The sequence below is a fragment of the Galeopterus variegatus genome, unplaced genomic scaffold (assembly GCF_000696425.1).
Source record: "Galeopterus variegatus unplaced genomic scaffold, G_variegatus-3.0.2 Scaffold216, whole genome shotgun sequence".
Classification (NCBI taxonomy): domain Eukaryota; kingdom Metazoa; phylum Chordata; class Mammalia; order Dermoptera; family Cynocephalidae; genus Galeopterus; species Galeopterus variegatus.
In genome coordinates, this window is record NW_007726327.1 from 222,411 (window position 1) to 238,603 (window position 16,193).

The 16,193-nt window shown below is 38.7% G+C and overlaps 1 protein-coding gene across 1 annotated transcript; it reads left to right on the plus strand.

The window, feature by feature from the left end:
* Positions 1-11,795, plus strand: PDIK1L (PDLIM1 interacting kinase 1 like). Its single transcript, XM_008565957.1, has 3 exons — positions 1-76; positions 2,540-2,841; positions 7,955-11,795. Exons 2-3 carry the CDS (start codon positions 2,557-2,559, stop codon positions 8,693-8,695), a joined length of 1,026 nt encoding a protein of 341 aa, XP_008564179.1. The 5' UTR covers positions 1-76; positions 2,540-2,556; the 3' UTR covers positions 8,696-11,795.
* The last annotated feature ends 4,398 nt before the right edge of the window (positions 11,796-16,193 follow it).

Consider the following 16,193-nt stretch of genomic DNA (forward strand, 5'->3'; position numbering starts at 1 on the left):
GGCGGAGGCGCGAGCTGCCCGATAATGGCGGCCTGCAGCGCCCGTGAGAGGGAGAAGCGGCAGCGGCTATCCTGAGGTAAATCTGGCTCTTCGCCGCGGCAGAGAGGCCCTGCTACAGAGCCGACAGCCCTGCATGTGCCTCCCTCCCCAGGAGGCCTGTCACAGACCTGTCAGCGGAGTCATCCTGGGGAAGGCCCCGCGCTCCTCAGGCCTGCGGCCCCGCGCCGCTCAGGCCACCGGCCCCACCTGCGGCCTCCTCTCATGCCAGGGCCACCTCCTTAGGCCCCGGCTCTCAGTCCCCAGCCCTGAGGAGTTAGGGCAGCTGCAGGACTGGCTCCTCGTGGTGAAGGGCCTCGGGAGGATCCCCTCAGGGTTTCATCTGGTCGCGGCCGAGGAGAGGGAGGACCTGATACTTGGCCAATGAGCGCGGCCTGAGCCGCCGCGTCGGGCAACACCTCTGGCCCGGACTGGCCCTCCCGGGCACCAGCAGGTGTACGGCCTGGCCGGCCCGCGTCCGAGCGCTGGGTTAGCACGGCAGGCGGGAGCCCCCGGGAAATGCCATCGTAAGTCACTTAGGTCGCGCAGGATGCATCACTGTGTTGTCTCTTGATCCAGGGTCCCAAGGATTTCATAAACACCCTCCCTCCTTATTCAGAAAGGTGCTCTTTCCTATGGAGATTACACCAAACTGGAGGGGTTATGGGACCACTTCAAAGGCACGAGCCTCTTTGAGATGGGTAGTAGTTGGCGGTCCACGTAGAGCAGGAAAGGATGTCTGCTGTGTAGCTGGGGCAGAGGATTCTGTGGCAGGAAATCAGACACTAGGAAATACAGTAGGAATTTGAAGGGTGAGTGTCCAATTAGAGGAAGTGGGACGAAAAGCAATCTCAGAAGCCGTCATTTTCTTTATGAAATCTGTCCTATGGACTTAAAGTAGCTGTTCCCAATTTCTCAGGTCCTAGGGTCAGTAGATTTTTGTTTCCCCGACTGTATAATATAAATATTGTACAATCTCAGGTTACTTTTCTTGCCCATGGGGACAATCTACAAATGAGAATTTGCTTCTGAAGCTCGTTGGAATCTTGAAATTCTTTGGTGAGGGAGGAGGTACACTTTAGACTTCCTCTATTCAAACACATGAGGATTTCTGTGGAGGGCCTTTGCTCCTGCCTTTAAATGATTTGTCAAGTCGAATACCAAAGAACTCCGTCAGAGAGCCCCTTGATATGTACGTAGGATGGTTTTTGTTGGCAAAAATAATCCAGAACTAAATAGCTATTGTTAGGGCCGGCCCGTGGCCCACTTGGGAGAGTGTGGTGCTGGTGGCACCAGGGCCACGGGTTCGGATCCCTATGGGGATGGCCAGTTAGCTCACTTGGGAGAGTGTGGTGCTGACAACACCAAGTCAGGGGTTAAGATCCCCTTACTGGTCATCTTTTGGGGGGAGAAAAATAGCTATTGTTAAAACAACAGCATGTGGGCCGAGCCTGTGGCGCACTCGGGAGAGTGCGGCGCTGGGAGCGCAGCAGCGCTCCCGCTGGGGGGAGAAAAATAGCTATTGTTAAAACAACAGCATGTGGGCCGAGTCTGTGGCGCACTCGGGAGAGTGCGGCGCTGGGATCCTATATAGGGATGACCGGTGCGCTCACAGGGCTCACTGGCTGAGCACGGTGCGGCCGGTCTCAAAAAGGACAAAGAAAAAAAAAAAACAGCATGGCTTTCTGTTTGATTCTAAGTAAACAACAAAAAGGTAGCTATATTTTAAGTAGCTTACTTTATTTTTAAAAGAACGTTTCTTTTCCACAAACTTTATTTTCATTATTTTACAAGAAATAAGGAAATAAAAACAAAATTAAAATATGAACATATAAAGCGGTTTACTTTTAAGTAATAAAAACAACAGCTAAACGTTTTCAGTTCTATAAGTGATCTGGTTCACTTTCAGTCCTTAAGCATAAGCCAGGTGTTTGTAATTCTGTGAGAGTTTTTTTGTTTTTGCTGTTTTTATGAGCTTTGGGTGTGTCAGCCTTAAGGAGAAGCTAGGGTTTTGCTTCCTTGTTTGTTTTTTCATGATCAATAAATAAGAAGGCTCAATTTTTTGGTTTATTTTTAACAACGACGTTTTCAAGTAGTTCATATAAGAAGCAATATAGTGTAGTGGTTAAAATCGTGGATGCCTGGACCAGATGGCCTGTTTTGAAATTCTAGGTCCATCGGTTACTAGATATTTAACCTTGGGCATTTTACTTAACCTCTCTATGCTTTAGTTTCCTATAAAATGACCACAATAGTACCTACCTCATAAGATTATTGTGAGGATAAAATTAATGTTATAATGTGCTTGAAACAATTCCTGATACATGGTAAGTACTATGTAAGTATTAGCTTTATCATTTTTAGTTTTATTATTAAAATTAGATTTGCCCAACTATCCTTCAAGCACTGCAGACATTAAGACAGATGATAACTAGATCATATATAAGAAGAAACATAAGCCAGCAGGTATACCTAATTTCAACAGAGCACTTTATTTTTCCAGAAACCTCGACCTTGAAGATGGTGAGTAGCCAGCCAAAGTACGATCTAATACGGGAGGTAGGCCGAGGTAGTTATGGTGTTGTGTATGAAGCAGTCATCAGAAAGACTTCTGCACGGGTGGCAGTGAAGAAAATTCGATGCCACGCACCTGAAAATGTTGAACTAGCACTTCGTGAGTTCTGGGCACTAAGCAGTATCAAGAGCCAACATCCAAATGTGATTCACTTGGAGGAATGCATCCTACAAAAAGATGGGATGGTGCAAAAGATGTCCCACGGCTCTAATTCTTCCCTTTATTTACAGGTATGTGTCATTGAATGGGAAATAGAAATGATTTGAACATAGCATTGGACAGCAAGAAGAGGAAAGGGTCAGATGAACTTCTCCCTTTAAATGCAGGTGTTTTATAGTTAGGAGCAGATAGTAGTCTGCCAAGAATTCGGTAGATGTTTGCTTTAAAACAAGGTTTTATTTAAACCTGTGATGCACATACCTAAAAATAACATAAGCCACCTGTTATGCCATGGTACTTGCCAGTCTACATAGGAATGGGGCAAGATAGGAGCTAGAGAAGTACTTGAGACCAGAGTCTCTAATAAGTTCACTTCTTTGAAATCAATTTTTTTTGGAACTGAAGACAGAAGAAAAGGGAATACTCCACAACCAGTAGCAGCACCCTTAGGTAATTAGGCATCTCTTTTATAAATCACTGGTTTGAACATAAGTCTCTGCTGTTTTAGAGGATTATATGGTTTCTTAACCATACAATTCTAGTTAATCTTCATGAAATATGTGGTTTATCACCTAACTGTTATTAAAAGTGCTAATAGATAACATTCAGGTTCCTACCTGGTTCCATGCTCTGTGTTAAGTGCTTTAAAGGCAGTTGCTCAGAGCAATCCTATGAGGAAAGTGCTATTATTATCTTCATTACAAAGGAAGAAACTGAGGCCTGCAATAGATAATGAATTTATCCAAAGTCACCTAGCTCGCAAATGGTGGAATTGGGAGCTGGACCTAAGTTTCTGACAGCTAAAGCTTGTACTCTCTTAACTCCCAAATGACTCTTTTTGTAGACCTGGAGAAAGCATTAACATAGGAAAATGGAAAAGTTTTTTTTAAAGTTGGCATCTGTCAAAAATCAAAATCTCTAGTAGCTCTATACTCACTGACTAGAAAAGATGCTTAAGACATAGCTTGTTAAAGGCCAGAGCAAAATATCTTAAGGCCAGTCATTCTTAGAAAATGAAACTTTCCTTGAGTGTGTCTAAATTCAGAATTTACTATCAGACTTTTTTTTACCATTTTAAAGTCTTTTTAACACAACAAAAGCTTTTGGACTAGGAACAACAAAGAAAACAAACATGGTAATCTGTTTAATTAGAAACTTGCAGATTTCATTGTATGGTGAACAAATGTCAATCTTGAGAACTTATATTGGAGTTTAGCACTCTCTGCCCTGAGAATTTAATTTATATTGCAGTTTAGCACTCTATGCCCTGAGCACTTAATTGATTATACATATTTATGGGATATAGAGTTGACAATCAGTATTTGTGTACAGTATATGATGATCAAATCAACATTATTAGCAGGTTCATCATTACACATTGTAATTATTCTTTGTGTCCCTTACCCAATTACTTCCTAACCTCCCTCCTCCTCCCCCTATCACACCTCTACTAACTATAGGTCTGTTTTCTCCTGAAAGTTCAATGTTTTGTTGTGGCCCTCCTTCCCTCCCTCCCTCTCCCTCCCTCCCTCCCTCTCCCTCCTTCCCTTCCTTCCTTCCTTCCTTCCTTCCTGAGTGAGGACGTGCAGTATTTTTTTCTATGCCTGGCTTATTTCACTTAACATGATTTTCTCCAAGCTCATCCATGTTGCTGTGAACGGCAGAATTTCATTCTTTTTGATGGCTGAATAAATTCCACATGTATATATACCACATTTTCCTTATCCAGTCGTCCACTGATGGACATTTAGATGGGTTCCATGTCTTGGCTAATGTAAATAGAGCTGCGATAAACATGGGAGTACAGGTATCCCTTCAACATGATGATTTCCATTCCTTTCGGTATAGTCGTCCACTGATGGACATTTAGATGGGTTCCATGTCTTGGCTAATGTAAATAGAGGTGCGATAAACATGGGAGTACAGGTATCCCTTCAACATGATGATTTCCATTCCTTTCGGTATATACTCAAGTGGGATTGTTGGATTATATGGCAGTTCTATCTGTAGTTGTCTGAGAAACCTCCATACTGTTTTCCATAATGGCTGTACTAATTTACAGTCCCACCAACAGTGTAGAAGAGTTCCTTTTCTCCACATCCTCGCCAGCATTTGTTATTCTCAGTCTTTTTGATAATAGCCAGTCTAGCTGGGGTGAGATGATTATCTCAGTGTGGTTTTGATTTGCATTTCCCTGATGGTTAGTGATGTTGAACATATGCACTTAAGACAGTGAATATAAAACATAACTCTTTAGGCTGTATTCATTTTATTGTTTACTTTTTAAAAAGTGCTTATTATGTAAGTTGCATTGATAGAAAATATTGGAAATATTTTTACCATATTCTCTCTTAAAAGTGGATAGAGCCTTGCTGAACTTTGCATTAAGTTTTAGACACAAAGATGCATAATCTGTTTTAGACTACAAAAAGACATTTGAACATATGACTTAATGGTGAGTTCAGATCCAGCAACCATTATGGTAACTAGGCATAAGCTGGTCTTTCAAGGTTTTAAGATATAAAGTACTACCAGACTTGATTTTGTGATTTTTCTATCTAAAGCACCTTTTTGTTTAGTAAATCTCTTTCATGTTTTAAAGCCTAATAAACCTGTGTTTGATTTGTGGCACTTTTTGCTAGCTGAATGACATTGGATAAATAATCCAACTTTTCCCAGCATCTGTTTCTTTATGTGTAAAATAATAGTAATAATTTCTACTTTCTGCAAGAGTTGTCAAAATTAGAGATGATGCAGAAACAAACTTTGTACATAGAAGTACTCAGTAATAGGTAATTCTCTTAAAATTGTCTTTTCTGTGGACTTATTTAGTTGACCAGACATTCGTCAACACAATTAGGAAGTGCCTCTTCTAAATTTACATCTAGTAAAGATAACCAATATCTACCTCTAGTAAAGAAAAACAAATCTATAGCGTGACCACAGCATCCCTATGTGTGGTTGTCTCCATTCTCTATACAAATTTTAATTTTTCTCCATGTTTTTCCAGATATCTTCTTTCTTGTCCTCAGTTGGAATCATTAAATCAGTTTCTGATAGCTAAAAACCTCACCTAGAAGAAAATGTAAAACAAATAACAGAATACACAGTCTCAGGCATAGGAATTTAGTGGCCAATCTGTATACTTGCGATAAATGTCATAAATGAGAAGTACAGGATGGTACAGGAGCATGTAACAGGGAACCCAACATAATCCTGAGTTTCAAGAATTATGAAGTGTTTAAACTAAAACTTGTAGGGTGAAGAAGCTAGATAAGTGAGTGAGAAAAACTTCCCAGGCAGAAAGAACTGTACATAATAAAGGTCTCGAAGTGAAAACATGAAGTGTTTTAAGAATAGAAAAAAGATAGTAAAACTGGGGTGTAGAGGGAGAGTTGTTTTAGATGAGACTAGAAAGGTTAGCAGGAGTCAGAGCACACAAGGTCCCATAGCCCATGTTAAAGAGCCTGGACTTCATCCTAAAAGAACCATTTAATAAGGGAAACCATTGAAGGACTGTAGGCAAGAGAAGCAATAGCTAACATCCTCTACAGGTGAAAATAAGCAGATTTGGATACTACTGTATTTCCGAGCTCTTAACCAGAGGCCTAAGACCTGGTTTCATATGGTGTGGATGCTAAAAATAGTTTTTACACTTTTTAAAACTTGTTAAAAAAAATAATAATAAAAGGAAAAGAAGAAAAAGAATGTGGGACAGATACCTTATGTGGCTTGTCAAGCCTAAAATATTTACTGTCTGGCCTTACTCTAAGCCATTCTTCAAATGCTGGGACCCTACATTTTTCAAAGCTATTTAGGAAGTTTGCTTCTGACAGTAAAGACAGAAGAGAAGCCTGTTCAGTAACAGTGCACCTGGTAAATAATTGTGTAATCTGTACCTTTCTATTCTTTTATTTTTCTCTATCTCACTGGCAAACACATTCAACAAGGAAAATACATGCAAAAGAGACATCTGCAGACCATTGCAATTACTGCTGTTGGCAGTGGGGAGAGATGGCATAAAGGGATGTTCTTTGCTTCTGCCCACCAAAATTACCAGAGGAAGTAGATTTAAATGTAAAATTAGCAGTTTATTCACTCTTTAGCTTTTTCTATTCAACCCATGGGTCTGAAAAGGATACCATATACAACAAATGCTTTTAAAGCACTATACACCTGTATTTTAGAGTGGCAGTTTGTGTCCAGTGAAGCAATATTCTTAAATTTCAGGAACTAGAAGAGTTATAATTATTTTATTTTTATTTATTTATTTATTTTTAAAGATGACCGGTAAGGGGATCTTAACCCTTGACTTGGTGTCATCAGCACCACGCTCAGCCAGTGAGCGAACCGGCCATCCCTATATGGGATCCGAACCCGGGGCCTTGGTGTTATCAGCACCACACTCTCCCGAGTGAGCCACGGGCCGGCCCCCGTTATAATTAGATAATAACAAAACAGTGATTTAGTCTGTTTTCAGCTTGTATCAAAGAAGAAATATACAAACTCAGACTTGAATTTTTCTATCAAAAGGCAAATTTGATTTTTATAAGTTGGTTTTAAAAAGCCATGCAGTGATAGAGATAGCCAACATATTTACATTCTGCCTGTATAAGTTCATGAAGTTATGATGTCAGTGTTTATCAGTGACTATAGGAACACTTTATTTCTACAACAGTTAGTTGCTCCTTGATCATTTTTCTCTTGATTTCATAGGTTTTGTTGATTATGTGCAATGAGCAAGAAGTATATTTCAGGCAGTTTCATTGAATAGAATTTCCTAATTGAGGTTTATACCCCAACTGGCAGTCTCTAGGTCTGTCTGCTGAAACTTTGGTCTTTTCATGAAGCTATGAGCTGGGTGGGTAGAATTCAGCTCCATTGACACATGCAGAAAATGTATGGCCAATTGGACACTTTTGAAAATAAATGTATTTTTAAATAAATTTTTACCTCTTGGCTTGGAGAGTTGGCATGTATTCATTAGGGACAGAGAGACAGTTTGAGGTAGTGAGGTTTAAAATAAAATGCATATATGAAATCACTGACCAAATAAAATATTCATGGAGTTTCCACTTAAAACTGGAAACTGACTTAAACTTTGAATCAGTTATTCTTTTTCTATAACTGAATTGTATAACCTGTGCAGATGATTGTAATCTATTTTTTTTTTCCTGTTTGTAGCTTGTAGAGACTTCTTTAAAAGGAGAAATTGCCTTTGATCCCAGAAGCGCCTATTATTTGTGGTTTGTGATGGATTTTTGTGACGGAGGAGATATGAATGAATATCTGTTGTCCAGAAAACCCAATCGTAAAACTAACACCAGCTTCATGCTTCAGCTGAGCAGTGCCCTGGCTTTCTTGCATAAAAACCAGATCATCCACCGAGATCTTAAGCCTGATAACATCCTGATTTCTCAAAGCAGGTTGGATACCAGTGACTTGGAACCCACACTGAAAGTGGCTGATTTTGGTCTAAGTAAAGTTTGTTCAGCCTCTGGGCAAAACCCAGAAGAACCTGTCAGTGTAAACAAGTGTTTCCTTTCCACAGCATGTGGGACAGATTTCTACATGGCTCCTGAAGTGTGGGAAGGACATTACACAGCAAAAGCTGACATCTTTGCTCTGGGGATTATAATCTGGGCAATGCTGGAAAGGATCACATTCATAGACACAGAGACAAAGAAGGAACTCTTGGGGAGTTATGTAAAACAGGGAACTGAGATTGTACCTGTTGGGGAGGCACTTCTGGAAAATCCTAAAATGGAACTTCTCATTCCTGTGAAAAAAAAGTCTATGAATGGGCGAATGAAACAATTGATTAAGGAAATGCTGGCTGCAAACCCTCAGGATCGTCCAGATGCTTTTGAACTAGAACTCAGATTAGTACAAATTGCATTTAAAGATAGCAGCTGGGAAACGTGACACATATTATTTGCAAATATCTTGGATGATATGCTGCTTCTGTTTTAACAGTGATGCAACATGTGGCTGAAAAAGAACATAAAAAGCTAAACACCTTATAAGGGTTTAGATTTTATTGTGGGGTGTTTTTTTTCCTCATTTTTCATAAATCCAAGCTGGCCATTTTATTAGTATGTTTTAAATGTGTATTACCAACGTGGGTGTAAAAATTTTTTAAGTGGTCATTGGTAGAAGTTTGGCAGGAAAATTCTCTTAAGAGCCAAGAAGAGAAGAAAGTCCAGTTTTCTGGAAACATGTCTCTAAGTATTTTAGACATTCCTTGTCAGTATTAGGAATTTCCATGGAAGAGGAGGTTTGCATGCTGGTAATGCAACCTTTGAAGCTTTGTAAAGGAAACATATATGTATATATTTATGTATATGTAAGTATGTGAATGTGTGCATTTTGCATTCCATATGAAGAAAATGCCACTTCTGTTTAAATTATTTGATGTAGTTTTGGGTTTTTGAGATTTGCTGGTGAAATCCGTGATGAAATTAAAACTTCCCTCATGTTCCTACCCTGTCCCTCCCTCTAATGAAATCATACTAAGTTTTTATTATTTTTGTAATATTATACAGCTTTTTGTAAGGCATCATTTTGGAGGGTCTAAAATTATCCGATTAAACATAGATGAAATTAAATGATCCAAAGCTGCTGAAGTATGTTTGAGCTCTCCAGTGCCCTGTGCTGCAGGAGTTAAATTAGTCAAGCAATCATATGGTAGCAGGTTGACAAGGACACTGATAATTCAGTCATACCTTCTTTAGGTAACTGAGCATTCATTTAACCAATTAAACCACTGCACTGGGACATGTCTGCACTTGAGTTTCTACAGTCTGATATAAATCTGAACACAGGATCCTTCTGTTTCTGAAAATTTTGCTATATATGAACTATAATACTTGATATATTAATTTTTGGTTTCAAGACTTTGTCTAAGCCTCAGCATAAAGTTGAAGAAACCAAATGAGCTCTGCCCTCACATTGCCTGCCCTGATATGGTCTCTTGTTGAATCACTGGAGTTCCTCTCATTTTGGCACTGATGCTGTTTTCTCTTGTCTATTTTGAGGCAGTAATGGTATTGATATGATTTTGTTAAATATTGATCACCTTTTTTTTAAATGGGAGATGATACCTATACAGTTTGGCAAAATGGATAAAATACTGAAGCATCACCTAATTTTGAAGTAGAAAAGTTATCAGTTTATACAGTCACTTGGTATGGTCTACATCAAAACCCAACAGGCCATTTTTCCTCTTGAAATTAGTTTGATTTTAACTCTGTATGGGTGTCTCCAGTTTGTTTTCTTGTAAATGCAAATAGTTAAAAATCTAAGGAAAGAATGCTTTTCTAAAATGGAACTTTAGCCTTTAAGGTTAAATAGACTTTATATGATATCTAGGTTAATCTTTATAAAACACTAGAATCTTTGGTCAAAAGTCAAACAAAATAGTATTAGAGTATTGAAATTATTGGTAGTTTGCATAGTCTCAGCATTTTTGAACTTTTACAACTTTTGGAGTATTACTGTCATAATTTTTCCCCATTTAAAATGTGTTCAAAGGACAATAGAAAGTAAAACATTATCAAAAATGGAGTAAGTAAAATTTCTGGACTATGTTACTTGATCTGGAAGTTTAAAATTTGGACTGAAAGGTTTTATTGAAATAAAGCCTCTGACAGTGAAAAAAAACCACATACTTTTAACATCACTTTCAAGCTAATATAAGAGTTGTTTTGGAAATAGACGTGGAAATACACTGGAATTTCATGGTAATTGACCCTCTGGATCACCAAATAGGTTTAACACAGATCTGTTCAAGGGGATTAAGTTACTGGAAGTAAGAAAAAGCATCATTATAATGTCTCCTCAATAGTGTGGCACTTCAGCAGAGATTCATAGGCGATGATGGTATGCCAGTGCTTCATTTGCTCTTCAAATATCTATGTGCTTCGAGCCACAGTTTCCTAAGTACATAGTTTTTGGTCCTGCTTCACTTAAAATAGCTACTAATTATCATTTATTTCGAAATATTTTACCTGTAAAGTGGAATTCTTTCTTTCATTGGGATTAAGGATGTGAGGTGATCAGGAAGTTTCTTCTGGAATTTTCTTAAGTCCATGTATTCTAAAATAGCCTATGATACCAAGAAAAATGATAGTAAATTCTTCGTCTTTTTTTTGTTCTTTCAGTCAGAGGTATTTATTAAGTACCTACTGTGTGCACAGCACTAAATGTTAATTGATAAAATGACAATTAAAAAATGGCATTTAGCCACAGGCCTTTTCCAGCCAGGAGTAAGAAATAAAAGGTGATTACCAAGAATTTGTGCACAGTGCCTTGCCCATAATAGGTACTCAATAAAAAATTATTCCTCATAGAGTCTCTTGCCATGGTTTATAGTGTTTTATGAAATTTGTCTTAATTGAAAAAAGACCAAATATTTCAAATAAACTTATAGGCAGCTGTGGCCAGTTAAAATATGGGGTTGTACAGTTAGTTCCTAGAATGTTATTTTGCACTAGTTGTCACTTAGAAAGATATGGGGTTCCTGTAGAATTTTGGTGCTAAGGGATACTTTGTCATTATGATGAAGTGTTAAGTGTCAGATAAATAGCACACAGAATAGTTCTTTCTGCTGGTCTGTTTTTCTCTTTGTTGTTGTTGTTTTTCATTGTAAAATGTTATCAATCAAACTATTGTAGCAGCTACAAAATAATTCACCAGCATGACAAAATGGTCAAAAAATAAGTCATCAGCACTTCAAAAATGAAAGAAACTTTTGAAATTTTCTTTTAAAATTGTCAAATATATTTTATGAAGAATTTATAAAAGGGGGGAAATGATTGTAATTTATTGTTCATGACAGTTTTGTTTTGTTTTTTAATAAAGTGAGTTTCAACAACAAAAAGTATTCTGACAGGTCTACATTGCTGCTTTGGTAGCTCTGTGAGTAGTTCTGTAGTGCTTTACTTCATGAGCTTAAAATAGAGGATGTAAAGTTTGAAACAATGTATTTTTCAGACTTATCTATTAAATGATACTTTCTGAAATAGAAGCTATTGCTGAGGAAAAGATAATTGAATTATAGTAGTTTCAACATTTCAAGTTCTCTAAAATGCTCACTGTCTTGCTGTATTTGCTTTGTATACGAGAAGAACTTGTATTGCCTGAGATAACTTTTTTTTTTCATTTATCTTTCTATTTTGTTAAGCTGAGTATGCATCTCAGACTTAGAATGATGTATATTAAACGTACTAAGAGGGTGCAATTTTTTCAATCTGTAATATGAGACCATGGTTTCTTTTCTATAAAAAAGTTATCTGGCCCAATTTTCTTTTCTTTTTTTATAGGTTTTATTATGTATGCCTGAGGATACAGTCTTAATTAAGTCTAACAGAACAGCAGAGGAAAATATGGGAGACTGAAAGCCTTAACTCTATCTGTGACCTAGTGACTAGAAAAGTAGGCACAAGAAATTATGGCTTCTTCTGACTCTGCTAACTTCTGGTATAGCCTTTACAGACAGGCAAATTTTGCTTTCAATTTAGAGATTAATTTTTAAAATTTAATATTAAACTGTAATTTGTTGTTTTTACTAGCACTTTTGTAATCCTTTGCAGTTTACAAAGCACATATGGTTTTCACATATCTTTTCAATGAGTTTTACTTAAAATAGGGGCTGATATCTTGAGGAAAAAAATAGGAGTAAAAGCCAGTACCAAGGTTATGACAATGGTTTTACCCTATGACAGGGTTTTCAGTGCCTAATCTCTGACTCCAGTTGGAGTTTTCTCTAACAACAAAACTTTATCTTTCTCACTGAAGTAATGATCCTTGGTTGTTTTGGTCTTTTCTTTAAATTCAAATGTTGCTCTCTTGGTTGACCAATCATAAACATCCGCTAAAGTGCAGTGTAATGACAGACAGTTGGTTTGTGGTTAGATAATAACTCCTACTTTAGGAAACCTACAAGGCGGCCACACCTCTTGAAGGCAAAGTGCGTCTTTTAAAGACAGCACTTTCCCCTTTGCAATGATTTTTCATTGGTTAGAAGGGAATTGTAAAAATTAAAAAAAAAAAAAATGCCTGGGCCTTTGACTTCACTCTTTCATTTCCTGTTCAGCCTGGTATTTCAAGTTCAGCTTGTTGTGAACACAAGTTAGGCAACATGCTATTACTGTGGTCTAGCAGAAAAAGCACAGGCTTTGGTGTAGCAGATCTGATGTTGAATACTAGCTTTTGCAAATACCTACATAATTAATGTGTGGCATTGGACAAGTCACTTCATTCTGAGCCTCAGTTTCCATATCTGTAAAATGGAGATATTTACATTTCAGAGTTTTTAGAAGGGTCAGAGATAATACACATAAAGTGTTGAGCATAGTGCCTGGCACACTAAGTTCTCAAATGTAGCCATTGTTGTATTCTGATTTCGATGATATGATGAATGTATGAATGGATTCGCCATGAGTGTGTCTTCAGTTATAGCTTTGATTCTCCTCCCCTTTGGGAGAATCAGGTGCAAGAACTACATCCTCTCCTTAGGAAAATGTTTGCCTATAATTTCAGGGGGTTTATGGGTCTCAGAAGCCCACAAGGACCCCAAGTTAAGGGATCCTGAGCTATAGGCTCTACTGAGTACCTCTGCACTAGAGCTCCTAAGTCAAAAGTGGGCCAAAAATGAGGAGAGTTCTAAGGAACCTATTTTGTTTTGTTTCTTGAGCGGGGTGCCAGTTAGACAGGTGTTTCCTTTGTGAAAATTTATCAAGCTGCACTTAGAATTTTTACACTTTTTTCTAGGTATGTTATGCTTTAATAAAAATTTTATTTAAAAAAAATATGCATTGGGGCTAGAGAGTATCATGACAGCTGTTGTCAGAGGTAGAAGTAAAGGACACAGACTTTGAAATCAAACCCCTTACCTTTCTGTTACTAGCCGCGTGACTTTCATGAGCTCTCTAACCCCCGAAATCCAGTTTCCCACATGTTTAAAAAGAGGTAAACCTGGGCCGGCCCGTGGCTCACTCAGGAGAGTGCGGTGCTGATAACACCAAGGCCACGGGTTCGGATCCTATATAGGGATGGCCAGTTGGCTCACTAGCTGAGTGTGGTGTTGACAACACCAAGCCAAGAGTTGAGATCCCCTTACCGGTCATCTTTTAAAAAAAAAAAAAAAAGAGGTAAACCTGACTGAGAGCATTGTGAAGATAAAAGGAGCTGATGCATGTAGCAATGCCTGGCATGCTCAGCAAATGTTACTGCTTCCCATTCCCTGACGAGGACTCATGGCAGATGACTCTGAGCTGCCTCTACTGCCAATTTGCACTGCTGATAGATAGCAGGTTTGTTTGCTTTTTATTTAATTTAGCTTACATTTTTACCACAATTAGAAAAATATCTTTTATTCCAGGACCGTACTGTCCTGCCTGTCTCCACCCTACAACTTTCCAAAAGTATGGTTCTTAGATAACAATCTCCTTAGCCTAGTTTTCTTTCCTCTTTCTATTTGCTGATAGTACGACAGGTAGTTAATCCTGGATGTCTGCTGTCTCTGTCAAAGACTAACATGCCTGGAAATTAGGAAAGTACTAATAAGTACCAAATTCTAGAATGACATGCCATTTCTCGTAGCTTCAAGTAGAAGGCAGGGAGAGTTTACCCATGTGATTTGAGAGGTGACAGTAAAAGCACAGCTGCAAGGACAAGGGGGACAAATATGGTAAAATTCCTATAACTAGAATTTGACCGCAGTGTTTCTCAACTCTGGCTGCACAATAGAATTTTAATCTGGGGAGGGTTTAAAAAAAAAGACAACTTCTGCTTCTGGCCATTATGGAGTAACAGGGCCTAGATTACTCTTCCTGCCTTAAAAAACTAAAGTGCTGGACATTGGACAACTAGCAGTGCAGGACAATGATCCCTGGGAGATGGAAATCAAATGAGGTGAGACCTGTGAGTCCCCCATCTTACTTCCTGAAGAGAATCTTTAGGCTGCTAGACAGGGAAGGAGTACCAAACAGTCCAGAAGTCTGGAGACAAAGTTCAGAGTTTGGGGAGTCCAAGCCAGCTAGAACTCATGGGGTAGGATATCAGTGAAAGAGGGAGACGGGAATAAAGAAAGAGCTCCAGACATTTGCATAAAGTTTTCTTCAAAATATCGGCTGAGTACTGATCAGTACATGCTTATGAGGAAACTACCTGACCTCACAGCAGGAATGATCACCTGAAAGGATTAGGCAGAACAATCCTCGGAGTTCACTCAGGGCCAAGAATAATTGATATTTCCACCAGTGAGATGGAAAGACCTTCTAATACATGTAGTATCACAGGAGGATATTGTCTCAGTAGTGAGGCCAAGACTATAAAGGCTATTCTGGACCTGCCTCACAAAGTTTAAAAGTAAGTCTTGAAAGGCTAAATTTTTTTTCTAAGTAACTTAATGTGCTAGAACAAAGTTCAAAAATATTTAAAGGAATACAAAAATTTCTAGTTCTGTATAATATAAAATTCACAGTCTCTGCCATCCAATTAAGAAGTATGAGGACTTCCGGTTTCCAATCTGGCATGTAAGGAACTTAGAAGTCACCACTCCATCCTCACAACAAGTAAAAAGCTGAAAAAAATTCAAAAATCAATAGCTCTTCTTAGATCGGTCAGAGAAGCAAGGTCACAGGGCAAACCACTGCTCCCAAATTGAAGAGACAGTCAGGTAGATACAAAGAATCACAACTTACCAGAGCAGAAACCTCTGTGGGAACCAGCACTAGGGTAGGAAAACCTAAACTGTAGTTGACCAATTGCTAAGTGTAGACAGCTCTAAGAGTTTAAAACTCCAGGGGAACCCAGGCATAGGGGTCCCCCCAGCCCCAATTCCATGACACACACACACTTTCGTGAGTTTTACCTCCAGGAGCTCTACCAGGTCTTCACAGAGAAAAATCCACTCATTCTTCTGGTAGGGGGAGGGGAAGAGGAACCATTTAAAAATATACCTGAGCATTCTGTTCTTAACAAGGCCTGCCTCAAGAGAAACTATTTAACCAAAGCCTAATCTGCTGGGGTTTTATCAGCAGACCCTAACTAACCTACATAAGGGAAGGAAAATATCCAACTGCAGCCACCTCTAGTTATCCTGACCCACTTAAAGGAGGAAAAACAACTGAGAAGCACTGCTTCACAGTCCAGAGATACAGGCTCGTCAAAAGCCTGAGACCTAATCGTGGGACTGCAGAATGCTTCCCTTCCTCCCATTCCTTACCACTACATTGCTAAAGGCTTATTTATAGCATTTCCTTTTACCCAGTACATCATGTCCACCTTTCAACAAAAATGTACAAGGCATATTAAAAGGCAAAAAAAGTCTGGAGAAACTGAGCAAGCATCAGAAACAGAGTCAGACATGGCAAGAGTGTTGGGATTATCAGACTAGGAATTGAAAAAAAATTATAAT